We start from the raw sequence: 19,320 nt of genomic DNA, 5'->3' as shown, positions 1-19,320 counted from the left end.
TTTTTTCCCCAATGGGAATATATGAAAATCAAATACAGTAATGTACTGATGCTTTCCCAAGACAGTCCCACAAATTATGGTGCACGGATGTTACAGTCTCGGAATAAAGTAATGCTGTCATGAGTCTAAGCATTTACGAACCCCACAATTATTATATATGAATGCACGCTCTACACATTAGCACAGGAACTATTCGAGGATCCAAACCTGGTGAAAATAAGAGGAAGTAGTTTAGTAAGTACAAAAGAATATTAATAATACACAATCAATTAAAAATTAGTGAGATTCTATCTCTGGGACGGGCATTACATAATAACTAGATTTGGACTTCACGCATCCATCCTTTGGATTTTTCAATCGCTGTTTCCCACATCTTCCAACCTTTCCTTCTTTCAATGTCGGAAGATTTACTGGTAAACACTTTCAACTGACTCTGACTTGAACTATTTGTGGGCGCTACATCGCCCTTCTCTAATCCGCCATAAAAGACCCATTTCTTGACATCCTTTAGATTTTTCCAGATAATACGCTCCTCCTCTGTCTTGAAAGCCATGGCAGCGGCTATTGCGGCACCTAAAGCTGTGCATTCAGAAGTAGGAGATCTCCTCACCTTAACACATGGTCCTAATATATTTGCTTGGATTTGCATAACCTCATCGGACCTGGACATACCACCATCAACAGCGAGAGAAGAGAGGGCAGTCTTTTCGTATGTTTCATCAACAATTTCCTCTAGGAAATCTTTATCGTCTGAGCCGAAAGCATCTGAACTCATTGCTTTCAAAATCGATCTTGCTTGGTAACAAACTCCTTCTACAGCAGCACGAGCAATGTGAGAAGCTGTTGTATATTGCGACATCCCCATGATGCTAGCACGAGCATCAGGGTCCCAATACGGAGCGAATAGTCCACTGAAAGCCGGCACAAAGACTACGCCTCCAGAATCAGGTACTGCAGAAGCCAATGGACCAACATCTTCGGCTCTAGGAATCAATCTGAGGTTATCTCTTAACCATTGAACCACAGCACCGGCCACTGCGACAGAACCTTCTAAAGCGAAATGAGGCTTACCATAATCATTTTCTTCACTATGCAATTGTGGAAACCAATATGCAAAAGTTGTTAAAGCACCATGTTTTGAAATTAACTTTGTAGTTCCAGTATTGTATAGGAGGAAACAACCTGTACCATACGTACATTTTGCAGAACCTGGCTTAAAAGCAAGTTGTCCAACCAAGGACGCACTTTGATCACCTAAACAGCCTTGAATTGGGACCGGTGGGACTCTTTCCGAGAAAGCTTTTAAAAGATCCCAAGCAGTTGATGTTAGTGATTTTTTTGTACATTCAGGAACGACGAAGTTCCCATAATATTCAGCGCTTGATACAATTTTTGGCAAGTGAATTTTACTTTTGTCAATATCCCAATAATTTAACAATTCATCATCGTAGTCTCTAGTATTGAGGTTCATGAAGCCAGTTCTGCAAGCGTTGGTAACATCTGTAACTAGAACGTTATTGTGAGTTAAATTAGAAATCAACCAAGTATCAACTGTTCCAAAAACTAGATCCTTCTCGTCATAAGCCTTCTTAACCTCTGGAGAATTATCTAGTAACCAACGCAATTTAGAACACGAAAAGTAAGTGGAGAATAACGGTAGTCCAGTCATTTCTCTTAAATATTCTTGGTAATCTTCTGGCGTTTGATCCTTTTTCTTCTGAACAATTGCTGTTGTTCTTGTGTCATTCCAAACAATACCGTAGTCAACCAACGGCTTACCCGTAGACTTAGACCACACCAACGTAGTTTCTCTCATGTTCGCTATCCCGATACATTTGATCCGGTATGGAGGCAACCCATTGGAGACTCGATCGCCATTGACGCGGTCCATAGTGATCAAGTTTGCAGCAAAGCATTGCACCACATTAATCAAAATATTCATGGGTTTGCATTCAACCCACCCGGGCTTCGGAAACCTCAAAGTGGGCTCCACGTCCTTCTCCAAATCTTCAATCTCCAAATACTCTGTCGCCTCAATGGCAATACCTTCAGCGCTGAAAATCGTCTGCTCTACCCCATCTCCGGGACTTTTCCCCTTCCCAGATCCACCATTTTCTACCTCAAGTCTCCGCTCACCGCTTGCTGAATACGCTTGGTGTGATGCGCTGGTACTATATTCGATTTGATGCTTGGAAACTTCTTGGCCCAACCTGTTAAATAGAATCACACGCGAAGACGTCGTACCAACGTCAATAGCGGCAACAAGAGGCACAACTGCACCCTCTGCACCTGACTGAACCGTTGTCTCAGCGTTTCCAGTCATATAGCCGTGATAATAGTGTCGAATTTGTCTCCCCGAATATTTCTGCTTACGTCTATACCAGTGCGTATACTTCTGTGTACTCTTCTGTGAAAACTGTTGCACACAAGCTATCGCTGAACTCGATTGGCTTGAATAGCGACGACTTGAACTCAACAACAGAAATTCCTTTATCCATATCCCTTTATATACAAGCATAAATTAGTTTGCTCCAAGATTTTATACCAGTAGTTGCCTCACAACTTCCTCTCATCCAGCCAGCGCTCCAATCCCAATGGTCATCGCTCTTCTACAATTTCAAAAACCCCATACATTTTAATTTCCATTTTCAAATTGTATTGCATTTTTCATATTTTTTTTTTTTTGGATCCCACTTCGGTTCAACGCTACTGCGCAAAAACAAGGTAAATCCTGATTAGTTCTTTCACCGGCGATGGAAAGACAAAGTGCAGAGCGTGGCTGCGGTGAAATGAGAATGCGCGAGAGTATATGTTTGCGTGGGGGGGGGGCATTTATGGGAGGGAGTTACCGAGCCGACAAGACCTAATGTTTTTTTTGTTAACTTTAGGAAAGCACTAGTCAATTGTAATGTATATGATGGACTACTAGGGTCCAATTCTGGCCAATTGTAGTAGTGGTACTACTACTAAGGTTACTAGTACTACTACAACTAACACCACCACTACCAATAATGACTGGAAGAATAATGCTAATAGTAATTGCAGGCACAGCAACTCTAGCTGCAATTGCCGCGATCTGTGCGCAATGCTCTGAACCACGACGCATCACTTCCCGAATAAAATCCAGAAATCGTTGCGGAGATATGGACACATATCTAATTTTGTACATTTTGTACATGTAGTTTGCTATTTATGGGTTATGTGTTTGTGTCCAATGGGCTGGGTGCCTGCAGAAGATATAGATGTTATCCGGAAAAATGGAAGTGGGGAAGGGGGGTGAGGGGGGGATTATCCGGATGACTCATGTTCCAAAGTCCGACAGTAATTAAGGGGACACGTTCCTTATTTCTCCCACATCTACTGCAAACTTAATGCGTATGTACTTGGCGCGTATGGCAGTGGGAACGGGGGCATTTTTTATATCGGATCTGCAAAGAAGAAAACTTCAGCCTGCATCTTTTGTTGAGGAATATTAGACTTACCGCATATTGGTACATAAATCCTGCAAGCTAAACAAGATAGCAGAATTTGGTACAATACTTTTTTTGAGTATTTTAATAAAAATAGTATTTTCATAAAGCCTTGGAAACTAGAAAAAAGAAAGTAGACTAATGGAAATCTTAAAGAACACTCACTCACTTCTTAGAAGCACGACTTGCATAAGTGCGCACTTTAAAAAAGCTTGTTTTAAAGAAAGTGCATGTAGCACTCTTAACAGTTGAAGTCGAACAGCGTGGTTTTCCTTTTCTTCTTCAAAACAACAGACCTCTTTCCCAACTATTAGTCGCATGTCGGAAAACACGCAATATGACAATACAAGAGATTCTGGTGGTCAATCTCCAGTTAATAATAATAATGCTTGGCAGGAGAGTGGGTTCGCACATACGAGACCACGTAGATACACGACGAGGAGCAGTGTAAGCGAAAGGCAGAGTGGTCTATCGGGACTTGAAGAAGAAGATTCAGACATCGATGATCAGACAACGGTTCCCGTTACAGCATATGTACAGCAATATCTCGACGAAGGTTCCTATTTTCCAGTCCAGGAAGTGGTGCCAAATACCTCACTGAATATGAACATGTATCGAAGGAAGAGAGGTAACACTGTTACGTCCAATGTAATTGCTTCGAGGCCAATGGAAGCGAACTACACGGGCTCTGTATCATCTCCAGATCCTGCGCTTCAGAACCAGAACAATGAAGGGGGTGTACCAGCGAATGATCCAAATGACCCAAACAACGTAAATAACGCAATTACTATGATGGTTAAACCTAAGACTTTGTACCAGAACCCTCAAACCCCAACTGTTTTACCTTCTACGTACTATCCGATTAACAAATGGTCATCTTTCAAGTACCAGCATATGAAAGAGTTCTTTGGTGAGTTCCTGGGGACAATGATAATGATGATGTTCGGAACAGCCGTTGTTTGCCAAAGCAAATTATCAGAACAAGATAAAATAAATCAGTTTAACCAAATTCTAGCAATGAACCACAAGAGCAATGATGATATATCCATGCTACAATATATCGCAACACCCAATGTCGCTGGAAATTTTGTCAGTATCGCCTTTGGTTGGGCTGGTGCAGTAGTTATGGGATACTTCGCAGCTGGGGGTAGTGCGATATCGGGTGCCCATTTGAATCCCGCTATTACTGTCTCTAATTTTATATACAGGGGTTTCCCATTTAGAAAGTTGGGCTTTTACTTTATGGGTCAATATGTGGGTTCATATTTAGGATCCCTATTAATGATATGGTACTATCACAAGGTTATTGCCCACGTTTATCCCAATTGGCCGCAGGAAGAAAGTGTTGTAGCAATGTTCAGTGTTGTGCCATTAGATTACCTCTCAACTCCACGTCAAATCATCGCCGAGTTTGTTATTGGTGCGATGTTACAGTGTGGCATTTTCTCATTAACTGATCCTTATACCTGTTTATCAACCGATCTCTTTCCGGTTATGCTGTTCATCCTGATTTTCTCCCTCAACGCATCAGGTGCATACCAGACAGGGGCGGTGCTAAATCCTGCTAGAGATATGGGACCGCGTCTGGCTTTATGGACCATAGGTATGGATAAAGATGTGATTTTTAATTCCCATCATCACTTCTTTTGGGTCCCAATGGTTGTTCCATTCCTTGGCAGTTTCGCTGGCGGATTAGTTTACGACTTTTGTATTTACCAGGGTCACGAATCACCACTTAATCTACCGTTATCAGCGTATACTGACTGGTTTAGAAGACAGTGGGATACCATTAAACTCAAGACTTCTTCTGGCTTAAAAGGAACAGATCTAGAAACTATTGATTCAGGCCACACACTTTCGCACATTGAAAGTCATAGATCGCAGCTTTCTGAGAATAAACAAGTACACTTTAAGAGTGTGTTAAGGAACTCCAAATTGAGAAACCCTTCTACTGGTGTGCCTACAATCTTTGAATCTGAAGAAACAACATATTCTAGGCCGAACTTTGAACAGAAAACAAGTAATGGAAGTATTTAGCTTACAAAATATAAAAATGTTTTCAGTGATCTTTCTTTCAAATCTTGCATTGAGCACCGCATTTTGTCTTATCATGTTTCTATTTAGGCAGTAAAGAATAAAACTAAAATACAAATTGAAATTAGGGAAGCCAATATTACTGCATTCTTCTTTCTCCTTGTATTAATCTTGGCTATAACGTTGTTAATTAAGGGAATGTGCTGCAATGTCTGTAAGATTCTGTCACCGGACTTGTGCAAAACCCGACGTTGGGACATAAATTGGTCCCGAGTTTCATAAGCCTGATCTATTAAAGAGTCTACTACTGAATGAGAATTTTCGACTCTACGGTACTCGTCTTGAATATATTCATCACGATTTTCAATCGTATCTTGTTGTAAGTCCTTTTTCACAGAGAATAGGAGATTTAATCTATTGCGCTCTTGCTGGATGGAGGAACGGATATTACGGAATGTCTGCCAGTTCTCTTGCAATGTTTCTCTATGACGCTGGAGCTGGGATAGTTTTGTTGTAGATATGTCGCTATCATTGTCTGCAATTTTTTGTAGTGTTTCGACAATATCTTGTCTTTTATTGAGAATGGTTTCCAACTTCTCTTGTAGTTGTGTTTCTTGCGCCAATGGTTCAGAGCTCGTTGTTTGAGCGAAAGAGGAGTATCTGGTCAATAGGGAGTCTGTCTGAGACTCTAAGGAGATAGCTTGCGATCTCACTGTTACAAATGAATTTGACATGTGTGCAGAATGCTCTCTTGAGTTGCTTTACTTTGTGGAGTTATATTCATTTTAGGATATGATATCATATACTGGAACAACGATTTATATATAGCTTTCCTTTATTATTGTTTTTGGTTTAAAATAAAATATCTTTCTAAAAAATATACTGGGCCTTAAACAAAAGGAAGCAGGAAATGTATTATCATAGAATGCCAATACAAAAGAGAAGATACCAATGCAAATTTCAATTACTTAGCATCAAACTAAGGTGAAGTCTTAACTATTTAAAGAGTATTATATCATGTACAAATTAGATGGACGTTGATAAATGTGATAATATGATTAACGTAAACATGATCTATGGAACAAAATTAAGATCAAATATGCGTATATATAAGGATATCCAACGCGTCAAATAGTGCTCAACATCTGATCCCACGTTCGCATCTGTATCGCAATTATTGATATAGTAGTACACGCTTTTCATTTCCATGTCAGTACTTAAAGTTACAGAAAATGTACCCAAGTTTAAAATGGAACGTAGTTCTGAATCCGATAGCGTCAGCAACCTAAGAGAAGAAATATCTTCTTCTGTATCTAAAGACCAAAGTCTGAACTTAATAGATGGAACGTGATAAACGTGGTCATAGTATATATGTAACTCAAGTAAAGTATCAGTCTTTAAACGCACATCTAGTTGTAACCCGTCTTGAACGTCCTGTATCCGTTCAACTTTGGCCCATTTTGTGAGAAGCGAACGTACATTCGGTATTTGCTCATTGTACTCAGGAAGTGTTAGCATCTCTCACGTTTCATATAGATTGGATACATCAAATGAATTATATCTTATTAGCTGCTGTCCAAAGGCACACCATTTCTTTGCTGATTGTCCCTAATGCCAGTATATAGATAGTGTGTCTGTCAACTTGAAGGATATAATAAATAGATACTTTCTGTAGAAAATAATCAATAATAAATAAATAAATAAATAAATACGTAAAGACTGACTCGTTAAAAACCTAAATAGGATGCAAGCGTCAACCAATTAATAATAAAACATACAAGGTCATGGCAGTTCATCTCTTGAAAGCGGATACTATGAAGTCAATGAGGTATCGCTTGGTTATTTTTTTTTGTTCTGTTTCTTCTTTATTTCAGTCGTAAGAGTTTGTACACGGTGAAACCTCATAGTATACGGTGTGAACAACAATGACTGGTGTTGTTACAACGCAACGAAGTGAAGAATGATTGTGAATGGTGTTGTATACATGTGTTTCTGGTTATCTTTAGAGTTAGTGTTTTTTTTTTTTGACTAGGATTACCCGTAAATTGAATAATGGAATGAATATTTATATTGACGATGTGAGTTTGTCGTGTGTAACGTGTATGCATCTTTATTTTTAATGAGAGGGGTAGATATGATTTGGAGAATTGAAGATCAGATCGGAAAATCGATTTCCTTAGTTAACTGAGTTGGGGTAGAAAAACAGGGAAACGTTTTGACACTTTTTGCTATCTCAATTTCTCTAGTCCATAGCCAAAGCCTTCTTAATTTCAGCAATGGCTCTACCTGGGTTCAAACCCTTTGGACAAGTCCTGGTACAGTTCATAATTGTGTGACATCTGTACAAAGACATGGAGTTTTGAAGCATTTGCTTTCTGATACCCGAGGCCTCATCTCTAGAGTCGATTAACCAACGGTAAGCTTGCATCAACACGGCTGGACCTAGGTATTGTTCTTGGTTCCACCAGTAAGATGGACAAGATGTGGAACAACAAGCACACAAGATACATTCGTACAAACCATCCAACTTCTTACGGTCTGCAATACTTTGCAAGTTTTCCTTACCATCTTCTGGGACCTTTTCTCTTTGTAAATATGGTTGGATAGACTTGTATTGCTTGTAGAAGTGAGTCAAGTCAGGCACCAAATCTCTCACAATGTACATGTGAGGCAATGGGTAAATCTTAGTTTGCTTATTTTCATTTTGATCAATTCTGCACAAACAGGCTAAAGTGTTTCTACCACCAATGTTCATAGCACAAGAACCACAGATACCTTCTCTACAGGATCTTCTGAAAGTCAAGGTTGGATCTTGTTCGTTCTTAATCTTGATCAAAGCATCCAAAACCATAGGACCACATTGGTTCAAGTCGACCTTGTATTCTTGCAAACGTGGCTTTTCAGCTGGGGTATCTGGACTCCATCTGTAAATCTTGAAGGTCTTTAATCTTGGAGCAGCAGCCTTGACCTCAGTGGCCAAACCTCTCTTAAATATGACGTTGAACATTTTCTATTATGATGAAAAATTTTTTGAATTTGTACGTTTGACTTTTCCAAAAAAAAGATTTGTAAGTTGAAAAAGACCGAAACTCTTGATTTATGAAACTTTAACCAGAAAGTCCGTAACTAATTATGCAGTTAGTTAAGCTTCAATGAGATATCAACAAATAAAGAAGAAGACAGATATAAGTGTATACGTGCGTCTTTCTTAAACCGAATTTATAGGTAAAAAGAAAACTCTCTCTTTGAAGTCGCAAAAAAATGGTACTAAGGGTAGTAACAAGTAAGTCAACAAAAGCTTGATAACAAAGGAAAGTTCGTCAATTATCCTAATGAAATAAACTAGCAACCCACACGCTCTTCTTCTTATAATGAAAATAGATTGTCAAAGGAGTACCGGCACGGAAAACTCTTCCGCTCCTATATATATATATATAGTCCGAATTTATAAAATTTGAAATGAACAAAATAACCGCAGTTGTCAACAATATGAAAAAAACAAACAAGAAGCACTACACTAGCTGACAACACTGAATAATTTATTGGTACTACTTACTAGTCATCGAAAAAGCGCTGCCTGCACTATGAACTGAAAGAAGGAGAAAAAATACTGAAAACAAAACTCCAGTAACGATCCAGCGTATTGTGATGCGCGCGCTCACTCTGTTGTCTGTAAGCTTCCTTTTGATCACTGAGAAAACCAACACATTTTTCACTTAGAACAATCTGTGGGAATTCCTCGTCTTTGGCTGGTCACTCGTTCCAATGGACGCAAACTGTGAAGTCGGGTCCGAACTAGGGGTTTGCTTGTACGGGGAACAAGAGGGCTGGGGGTAGTCTGTGCGCAGATGTTCAGGAAGCGAAAAGAAAGCGAGGCGAAAAAAAATAGATTCCCCGATTGCTGACGTTATGTGATACGTTATATGAGATGTATGGGTGCAATATCGGAGGAAATCGGAGTGGTAGTACTGAATCTTTTTTCTTGAAGAGACTATGAAGTGTTACCCGGAGGTACCCGGGTTGGCCTGCGAATCCCTTTTTCTTGCACTGGAGCTATCGTTTTTTGTGTGAACTTAGTTGGTGTGAGAGAGAGAGCTTGGCGTCTGGGACGTTTATGTAAGGTGGTAATGGTAGTGGTAGGTTTTTTTTTTTTTTTTTTTTTTTTTTTTTTTTTTTTTTTTCTTGAGAAACAGAGTCCTGAACAATGGGCGGCCCCGACATGCGTACTACTGTTTAAACTTGAAGACTACTGCTAGCAAATAGGTAAATAAGTAAATAAACATGCACCAATTTTACGAAATTATCCTGCGTTAGATCCATATAGGCACGCATTACGCGAGTAAATAGATATGTAGATTTAAATGTCGGTCGTATCTAGAATAGCATCATAGCTGGACCTGCCATTTGCTGTTGAACTCAACAACTGCAGCATGAACAAGTTTATACAAATATCTTCTTTCCTCATCTTTAGGAACTGAGAAGAAGTACTCTCTTTCAGCAGTATATATTGTGATACCTGTCTTGGAAACCTTCACGTTACGGATAGTGTTGAAGGGAATATGTTCCATTACAGTTAGATTGGATAGCTGCATCCGCAATATCCGTTGGAGGGATACAATTACAATCTGGAAGCCAGCTGGGGTTTCACAAATAACGTGGCCTACATATATATCTTTTGCGAATTGGCCACCGTTACAAGATTTGAGCCAATATTGACCTTGTGAATCTCTAAGATTGTAGGGCTTAATTAGATTGTCTGAACCAACATATCTTGGTAACCGAACTCTCTCTATTTGTCCACCATCCATTAGTGTTGTCGAATTTCTAATACCTTCACTCACGTTACTAGCAAGGTCTAGTACCCCGATTGCAGTTTTAGCCGGAAGCCCAATAAGCCCTTTGCCAACGCCTTTTATGAATCCCAAAGGCCCTTCCTTGGCACCGCCTGAATAAGGATCTAATGCAACACCTGTAATACCACTGGTGACGTTATTGAAAAATGATGAAGCACCAACTCCAACACTCCCAAATTTACCTCTCTGTCTCTGTTGTAACCTTCTTCTTTCTTGGAAAGATGTATCCTGAATGGCAACAGATAAACCTTTTGCCATTGATCCTGTCATTTTAGAGAACGAGTCTGAAAAACCAAATACGGACTTTTTCAAAAACGACAAACCACCTTTAGCAATACCTATTCCCAACTCTTGTGGCCTATCATTCATAATATATCCTTGGTATGGTTCGTAAAATATATCCATCACTCCTGAACTGATATTATTGAAAAAGCCAACAGGGTTTCCAAGGAAATCAGCAGATCCAAGAATCTTATGAAGTTGGTAGAAGAATTGTTGAGCATAATGTGATTCTATTGCTGCAATTAATGTCGGAGGAGACACTCTTACATGTTCAAGCAATAACGAGTTTAACTTTATTTGAGCTCCCTCGATATTCCCTAGCGCCATTGTCAAAACATTTATGAAGTAGTTGATAGGACTATTACCACTAGTTTTTTCCTCTTCCACATTAACCCTGTCTGTTCTGACAAAAGAAAGATGCAATAGCGTGGGTTGTAAGTGTAGCATTTCGAAATATACTTTGTTACTCTTTATAGTCGTTGGGAAGTCTGGGATGGAACATTTATTCAATATAAAGGCTTCATTATTGTTGTCATCATAATCAGTATTTTCATTCCAAGCTGCACCAGGGACGTGAACAAAATCAATTAAAGCAAATAAGAAATCTTCATCGATTTGGATAGTCATTTCCTGCAAAAGTATAGTTGCCATTTTGAAATTCATTAAGCTTGATGATTCATCCTTCACCTTTGAAATAGATCCAGACAATGATGGATGGATATCAATTTCTTTAGATTCTTTTGGAATTTTAGTTGGGTACAAAACCGTTTCGTATATTCCGCCAAATAATTGGTTGTCAATTTGCAACCATTTTATTTTAAATGAAAGATTTTGGTACATTTCACTATCATTGAATCTGAACTCTAAACCAAGAATGTTAAGATAACATAACTCTTGAAGGCGTTGATTTATGAAAGAGACTCCGATACCCGAAAAGGATAAAACAACTCTGGCATTTAATTTTGAGTCCATATCTTCATCAACCTCGAATCTATCCGATTTAGAAGTGACACTAGAGGCAAGAGATGATTCACTTTCTAGTCTCCTTTGAGACCGTAGTTTATATAGACTTTGTTCTTGATTGTAATTACTCAACACTAGAACTTGGACTCCATTATCCATTAAGATATTGATGTCAACAATAGTGGGTGGATTTTTTGGATTGTCTGGTGGAATTCTAATCGGCCTGAGATTTCCTATTTCATTCAAGTCAATTTCACGGCGGCGGTTTTTTGTGTGAATATAAAGCTTCTTTTGTTTAGCGCTTGGATAATCCCAAGAATATGGCATGACACTTCTAGGAGGTATACGATAATAAATTGGCTCAAAATCAACCTCATCCTCGTCTTCTTGATAATAATAATCAAGTTCATCGCTTTCCTCATCCACAAAGCGAGGGTTCCTTTGCCAGAACAAGAATTCATTGTCGCTAAAGTTTCTAATTGAATAAGGCCAATTATCATCCGAATCAGTTGCATTGATAAACAAGGTGGCTCCTTCTAATGATATCTCCATTTTTACTAATCTCTGGGCAGCATCTGTTATATTCATCTTAACAAATGTCTCCCCTACGTCCTTGAGCCTAAATGGATTTGACCATGTTGAAGGTATCTTTGCAAATCTTGCAACAAACTTTTTACTCAACGTCCTTTTTAAGAAATAAAGAGGAATTACTTCATTTGGACCGAGAAGTGTTGGACTACTGGTGCCATACTCCATTATTTCTAGAGATTCTTGCATGCTGTTACGGAAAATGTATCTTGGACAGAGTTCAACTATTTTAGTAAAGCGATATTTTCCTTCACCTTCTTTCACACTTATTCCCAAATTACACTCCTGATCATGGTTTAATAACTCCAAAGAAACATCCACAGATTGCCCTATAGCATCAAAAGAAACTGGAACACTCGGATTTGTCTCTGTAAACTTAATTTTAGCTCTATTCCTGTTATAATCTTCATACTGGAATGAGAACATTTTTGGTTTAGCAACCTTTTTGTCATTTTCCAAAAAGACATTCGATTTGAGGACCCCCCATTGTCTGTCACTAAAGACCGATAAATCGTGCGTCGTCTTGTTTAAAATAACGTAAGGTGCATATATACTGATTGTTTTAGCCCTTCTTCCATCTGAATGATATTTCAAGTTAAGGTAAAGCTTTTGTCCATCAACCGTTTTTATTAATGTTCTATACTCCTCCTGTAATTCCGAAATGTCTGGACTATTTACCAGAGTCTCATTTGACCACTGGAATATATCATCATCTGGTTTTACAGATAGGAATAAATACGACTCCAATGAGACGTTATGCAATGGAATACTCGAACCTGCCTCCAAGTACATCTCTTGTCTATGCTTGTCTTCCTTACCCATTAAACAGAATGATATATTTTCGGGGAGCAAATTCTCCAAAACTAATGGGGCAGAAACTGATACAGTCATTCGAGGATATATTTTCGAAAGAGGGTCATCCTTTTCAACTAAACCTTCTGCCTCAAAATAAAATGGCGGCGCATTACTCTCGGAAGCACAAGTTAGCGAATTTGGCGCTTCTCTTAAAAGTTTCCAGAACAAAGGTGTCTTTGACCATTGATATTTAGCTCCAGATATTTTTGGGCGCAATTGGAAAGAAGAGTTGTATGCCAAATCAATTGGTATAGCTTTAGTTTCTCTGGGTTCAATTGTTTTGATCAGTGTTGTCTGAGCCTTATCGAATAAACCCACTTCAATTTCTGTAGATGTTGAGTTGAAGAATAATAGGGTGGAACCAAATGAAATTTGCTTTACATTATTCTTCAGAAGTTTACTACCAACGAGTAAACGGTTATGAACCCCATTCACTGGGGGAGAAAGCATATGGACTGTTTCACCTTCCTTTGTAGCATCCACCTCAATTACATTTGTGTAAACTTCGGAATCAAACGATACCTGTAAGATATTCTTATCAGTATTCAACGTCTCTCTAACTACCCTCCAATCTTCGAATTCCCAATCGATTATTGCTCCCTGTTCTAGTTTTGTGAGATTTGTTTTTTTACCAGGAGAGCCATCCTCAGTATTCTTAATCCATATATTTAGAGGGTGGCCTGTATCATTATGAATACGATAAGGTCTTTCTGCTCCACGAGGTTTTAGATCATGAACCTTAGTTAAAGAAGCAGGAATTTGAGATAATAAAGCAATTGTACGAGATGATAGGGTGATCTCAACATTTTTACGAGCAATAATGTCAAACATAAACGCATTACCTGTTTCATCATCTTTTGACAGGTGGAATGTTAGCGGAAACACTTCGATAAGCGGTTCCCAACTTGATCTAGAATAATTGAATGCACTGGCATACATTTCAATTGTAGAAATGGCATCAATATTCGTGGACCAATCCTTGGCATCTACTGAGAATGAGTTCACATTGAAGTCTGCAATTGGAAGCTCATGAATGTCACCTATTAGAACAATTCTCATCCCTGCGAAATCCAAATGCAATTTCTCAGCTTTTGCAATGATCTTAGTGGACTTATGGACAGAGTTTCTTTGAATCGCATTCGAAAGCTCACTAAATGAGGATACCATACTAGGAGCGTATTTTTTGATTTTGTTTTTGAACTCCTTAGAAAACCTTCCATATTTAGTATTGATATCATCTTCTTTCTTCTCAGAATCTGTTTTACTTATTAGACCTTTATCTTTTGCCATTGAAAGAGCCGAGTCAAAAATTCTCATTGCCAATCTGATATCTCTCAATGATAACCGAAGCATCAATGGTCCCACTGAGGAGTGTATTTGAGTTTTTAGCATTTCTGGAGTAGAATCTCGACCGTCAATTAATATGGTACTAGAGAAGTCATCTAATACTCTAATCCTATTAGTTTTCAACGTGCCCATCCTACTCAAGAAGAGTCCAACATTATTAGCTGATATAGAAAGGACATTCTGATTCGCTATTAAAAACTGACCAATTGTGAAAACGATGGCTTCTGAATGGCTATCCGCAGGATCTGCTAATAAAATAACGGCAGAATCTACAACATTTATAGAGTAACTGACGCTCATTTTACTTTTTTCATTTTTCAACTCAGAAGTTTCATCATTTTGATCAGGTTCTATGCCATTGTTATGTTGAGCCAATCCTTGGAGGTTGGCAGGTTGTTGTGAGGTAAATGAACTCGTTAGGAAATCTTGTAATGACAAGATAAATTCCGTAGCTAATACGATCTTTGGACTATCTATAGTAACTTCAAAAGTAAGGTTTGAGGATTCTTTCCCTTCACTATAATTGAACGAAGCCATAAATTGATGATGTTCCCCTTCAATTTTTGGAATAACCTGAGTATGTTTACTAGTCTTTGAATACCTGATATCTTCGACCGTGAACGATGTAATGTGCATTTCTGATTCGAACGAAGAAGAGTTCAAAGCTGAACCAGAAATACCAAAATCCTCAAGGTTGAACCTAGCAACCCCTAGTTCATCAATTGATAGCGCTCCCTTAGTATGGTTATACAAGCTTAAGCTTACCTCAGGCGCGTTAAATTCAAACTCGACTCTCGTACTTTTAATGTTTAGTTCTGACGCTTTCTTTTCCGGTGAGAAAATATTTTGACTCAAATGAAGTTCCTTTTGAGGGTCAATTATAGAATTTGTATTCAAAGCTGTCATTTCTATATCCTCCATGTCGTCGTTAACTTGATCAACAATAAAAGAAGACGAAATCTTTTGGACCAATCCAAGTATATATTGGATTTGGAGATCAGTTAAATTAACGTAAAATGGAGCAAAGAATCCAGTGATGTTTAAAAGAGCCTCTGATTCTTTATAGTACTGATCATATAATATGTCGAATCTTAAGTCCAGGTTTGAAACTGCAGATAATTGTTGTACCATATTACCTTCAAAGTTGAATATCGACGAAATATGCGTATTCTTTATTCCCACTGATGCATTATTAACTAGTTTGTTGTCATCTCCAGTGAAATAATTTGATAGATAAACATCACCCATCTTCCAGATCAACTCGTCATAACTATTATTTCTCGGGTCTATTAATTTTGGAAAAGATATAGTTGGAGTTTTAATGAGAATATCGAATTTGATATTATTAACAGTGTCAATATCAGGAGCTTTACTATAAGCATTGTTATGAGCAGTATCAAAGAAAACCTTCATCTTTTGGAATTTCGCAAAAAAGTTAATAATCTTGTTGATCGAATGTTCGACGAAGTTTATTCTCATGGCTCCTGTTCTGTAAAATAGATAAGAATCGTAATTATTCTTATTAGTTTCCGGGTCAAAGGTTTCGTATACTAGTTCTGCTAGATCATCATCTTCACGAGATATAAGCTCTCTGAATATAGAATTTTTGGGAAGATCCACACTTGTTTCATCAAGCAATTTCATATCACCTAGTTTTGCCTTTACTTTCATGCTTTGTGGTAGCATATTAATAGAAAGTTCACTATTATGAATTCCAAGCGTAGCCAATCTTGATGATTCATCATTTAATATAATGTTGATACCATCTAATAGCAAGTTTACATTTGTACTACCAGGTTTTGAATCGGTTTCCGTTTGGTTTGATTGCCGAATGACATTGGCTGGAACTGCGGGAGTTTCTGGATCAGTGAATGTATTCAGTATGAAATTCAATAACGTTAATATTGATTTTGGAATCAAGGATAGTGTTAGTTCCGACATCTTTAGATCCACATTAATATCAAACACTTCATATAGTTTACTCTCATATTCAATTATCTGTTGGGTTCTGGAACCATTAATATCGAAAAGATTTGGCTGCTTTGTACTATTATTACTGAATAGAATATATTCCTCCCTGTTGGTGGAGCCAAAATTTGATATATGATCCTCTAATCTTAGCTCTGTCAAAGATATGTTGAAGCCTAGCTGAACAAAGCGTTTTTCAAGCCCAAGAGAAAGATGTTCACCAACCAACTTTACTAGTTTTGTCGACCTCATAGTAGAGCCTTCAAGACATTTGGAGAGAGATATCTCAATCCTTGAGACATCTAATGTGAGTTCGAATGATACCTGTTCTAATTCAGTCTTGCTTAATTTATCAAGCATCTTTTTTGTCTGTTTGAGAAGTAGCGCTTGTTTGAGGTTTTGAAGAGCTTGGTTGCGATCTGACGCATTATCAATCGGAATCAATTGAGAAAAGCTATCACTGCTACTTGAGTCTCCGTTATTATCATCATCATCATCTTCATCAACATATGGTGTGCATCGCTCTATCAATTGCATTATAATTTTGTATTGAGCGTCATTTAGGAAAAGATTCAAGTTTGGTAGCGTAACAGATGCCCTTGCCTTTGGAAGATTCATTGCCTTTGGGAAAATTAGAACATCAAAAATGAAGTCTAGTTCCATTTTTTCAAGGATGGTGAAATTATTATCAGTTTGCTTCACATTTATGCTTGTGATTGCAGACTTCATATCTGGACCAATCAAAAATTGGGTGTTTGTTAACTTAATTTTGAACCTGTCAAACATCAACCTCTTTAATTCAGCAGAGTCAATTTTAGCATATTCATCAACACTTAGCTCTTTAATTTTTTTGATTTCTTCTTTTGGAACTAGATCGCTGCGCATCTTTATTGAACCTGCATCAATTATTGCGCATGGTGATTCCCAAGAATGGGCATCGAGGGGAATGATGATTGTAGGAGATGCAGCATTAAGGTTAACATCAATTGTTTTATGCTCGTCAAGCAATGCTTCCAAACCCATTCTAGTTTGGGTTGTCCATCCCTCTACTGTAGCTTCTGCCGCATTCATAATAGCAGATATGGTTTCCCAATGTTTTTTTGGCGGATTGAAGAACCGTAATAATTCATTAATGAAATGTATATGGTAATACACGAACACCGAACCAAACTTAACATCTAAGAAGGAATCTGCTGAGTCATCCATCGGACAGCTATCGAAGCATAAGTGCAGTAACGGTTCAGAGCTTTCCTGGTTTGCCCTTGGACTAATAATATGACGATATGAAGTATGAGGAGAACCGTCTTCAACAAGAAAGCTATTCAATTCAAATTTCAACAAAAAAGAGTCTGGACGCTTTAAAAACTCCGTCGCGGATTCTTCAAAGATGAAATCACACATTCTATGTCCTTTTGTTTTATCAATAATTGTCAATGACCCTTTTTGTAGTAAGTTCGTTACCCTTACGGTAGTCCTATCTCTTGGAATATCAATCGATTTCAGAGCATCTTTAGAATCATCATATTCAATCGCTTCGTATAGTTCTTTTCTTTGTTCATCTGTCATTGTTAAAGTATCATCAGATTTATTAGAACCAGATCCCCACCAACTGGAAAACCACCCTTGAGGGTTCGAATTTGTGGATACCGTTTCAGTCATTCTAGTGACTTTAGACTCTTGACTAAATTGCCTTCTTGCGAAAGCGCGAAAGAATTTAATGTCATCAAATTCAAGGTCCCTATCTAATTCGATAAGCCTGGTTTCATCATCTGGATTTGGTAGCGGATCTGTAATGTTTGGAAGGGTAAGCTTTTTTTTGAATAGAGCAACGTATTCATCTCTTGTTTGTCTTCTCTTCTTTATATATTCCCAACTTGATCTATAATTCTTTTCATGTATTTCGGATAAAACACAGTTGGCCGCATATCTGAACCATTGAATGGGGTCTTCCTTTGGTTCACATGTTGGTCTAAACCGCCTAAACTTCAAAGTTTTATGGAACCAGTGATACTTTGACATATTATGAAGAACTTCTTTGTATTGACAATCATCTAACACAAGAGCAAACTGATCAAACATTAATTGAACATCAATATGTGGCGTATCTTGGGTTGCCCCAGCATTATTCATTTTAAGCCTTGCCGATCCCTTGACTGGTTTTAATAAATACTGGTATTCTGGAGTTCCATGTTTATCAGCAATTGACTCCCTTAATCTCACCAAGAGTTCTTCCTTATCATCAATATCTATTGATTCTGTACTCGTGTTGAGGTAGAAACTGATCGAATCTAGTGTTGCTAATTTGTGGGTAATTTGTTGTTTGATAGCAATGAAACTTGGATTCCAAGATTCATCTGTGGAAACTGCAGAAAGTTCACTCAAAGAAATCCCAAATGCACAAGGTTTTTCACTGAATATAGAATTTACATCTTCATATCTCAAATGTATGTTTCTGACTGTCACTTGAAGATTATCAATAATTTTGGTTAGTAATGATTGAGTGAAAGATTCATTTCTATTCGATTCAGGATTCATATCAGGCTTGGAACTATTGGACAACTCTAACTCAGCAAGACGTTGTAGTTTAACTTTTAACTCACGTTCAACTTGATCTTGCAAGCAGTATGATTCTGCCGTTCTTGGTGTACACAACATGTATACATCTTCAATAATAATCTTTACTGGTTTGTTCTTTAGACTGGACCAAGGGATTAACAATGTTAACTCGCCCAAATGCCCAAACTTTACATCGACTGGCAAGTCCAAAGCGTCCAAAGAATCTTTTCTCAATCGCAAATTACGAAGCTTAACGTCTCCATTCCAGATACCAACATTCAATTGTTTTGGATCGAAATTCTCAACATAGGCACCCAAAAACCTGTTAAGTAATGCGGACACTAGGGATTCTAACATCACGCTTTGTTACAACTTTTCTATGCTGCTTTTCTACAAGATTGAAT

The 19,320-nt window shown here is 38.0% G+C and overlaps 6 protein-coding genes across 6 annotated transcripts; 1 reads left to right on the top strand and 5 right to left on the bottom strand.

The window, feature by feature from the left end:
* Nucleotides 1–316: 316 nt before the first annotated feature.
* Nucleotides 317–2,323, bottom strand: GUT1 (glycerol kinase; the record flags this gene model as incomplete). Its single annotated transcript, XM_022822168.1, has 1 exon — nt 317–2,323. The coding sequence occupies one exon, from the start codon at nt 2,321–2,323 to the stop codon at nt 317–319; it is 2,007 nt and encodes a 668-aa protein (XP_022678456.1).
* A 1,465-nt stretch (nt 2,324–3,788) lies between these two features.
* Nucleotides 3,789–5,507, top strand: FPS1 (Fps1p; the record flags this gene model as incomplete). The annotated part of the gene is made up of 1 exon (XM_022822167.1): nt 3,789–5,507. The coding sequence occupies one exon, from the start codon at nt 3,789–3,791 to the stop codon at nt 5,505–5,507; it is 1,719 nt and encodes a 572-aa protein (XP_022678455.1).
* An 83-nt stretch (nt 5,508–5,590) lies between these two features.
* Nucleotides 5,591–6,238, bottom strand: GOS1 (Gos1p; the record flags this gene model as incomplete). Its single annotated transcript, XM_022822166.1, has 1 exon — nt 5,591–6,238. One exon carries the CDS (start codon nt 6,236–6,238, stop codon nt 5,591–5,593), a length of 648 nt encoding a protein of 215 aa, XP_022678454.1.
* Nucleotides 6,239–6,578: 340 nt separating this feature from the next.
* ATG10 (E2-like conjugating enzyme) lies at nt 6,579–7,022 on the bottom strand (the record flags this gene model as incomplete). Its single annotated transcript, XM_022822165.1, has 1 exon — nt 6,579–7,022. One exon carries the CDS (start codon nt 7,020–7,022, stop codon nt 6,579–6,581), a length of 444 nt encoding a protein of 147 aa, XP_022678453.1.
* Nucleotides 7,023–7,746: 724 nt separating this feature from the next.
* On the bottom strand, nt 7,747–8,511 carry SDH2 (succinate dehydrogenase iron-sulfur protein subunit SDH2; the record flags this gene model as incomplete). Its single annotated transcript, XM_022822164.1, has 1 exon — nt 7,747–8,511. The coding sequence occupies one exon, from the start codon at nt 8,509–8,511 to the stop codon at nt 7,747–7,749; it is 765 nt and encodes a 254-aa protein (XP_022678452.1).
* A 1,378-nt stretch (nt 8,512–9,889) lies between these two features.
* Nucleotides 9,890–19,273, bottom strand: VPS13 (membrane morphogenesis protein VPS13; the record flags this gene model as incomplete). The annotated part of the gene is made up of 1 exon (XM_022822163.1): nt 9,890–19,273. The coding sequence occupies one exon, from the start codon at nt 19,271–19,273 to the stop codon at nt 9,890–9,892; it is 9,384 nt and encodes a 3,127-aa protein (XP_022678451.1).
* Between the last annotated feature and the right edge of the window lie 47 nt (nt 19,274–19,320).

This window comes from Kluyveromyces marxianus, chromosome 8, assembly GCF_001417885.1.
Source record: "Kluyveromyces marxianus DMKU3-1042 DNA, complete genome, chromosome 8".
NCBI classification, from domain to species: Eukaryota; Fungi; Ascomycota; class Saccharomycetes; order Saccharomycetales; family Saccharomycetaceae; genus Kluyveromyces; species Kluyveromyces marxianus.
Note: the sequence above shows the minus strand (reverse complement) of the source record. Positions and strands in the feature narration are given on the sequence as shown.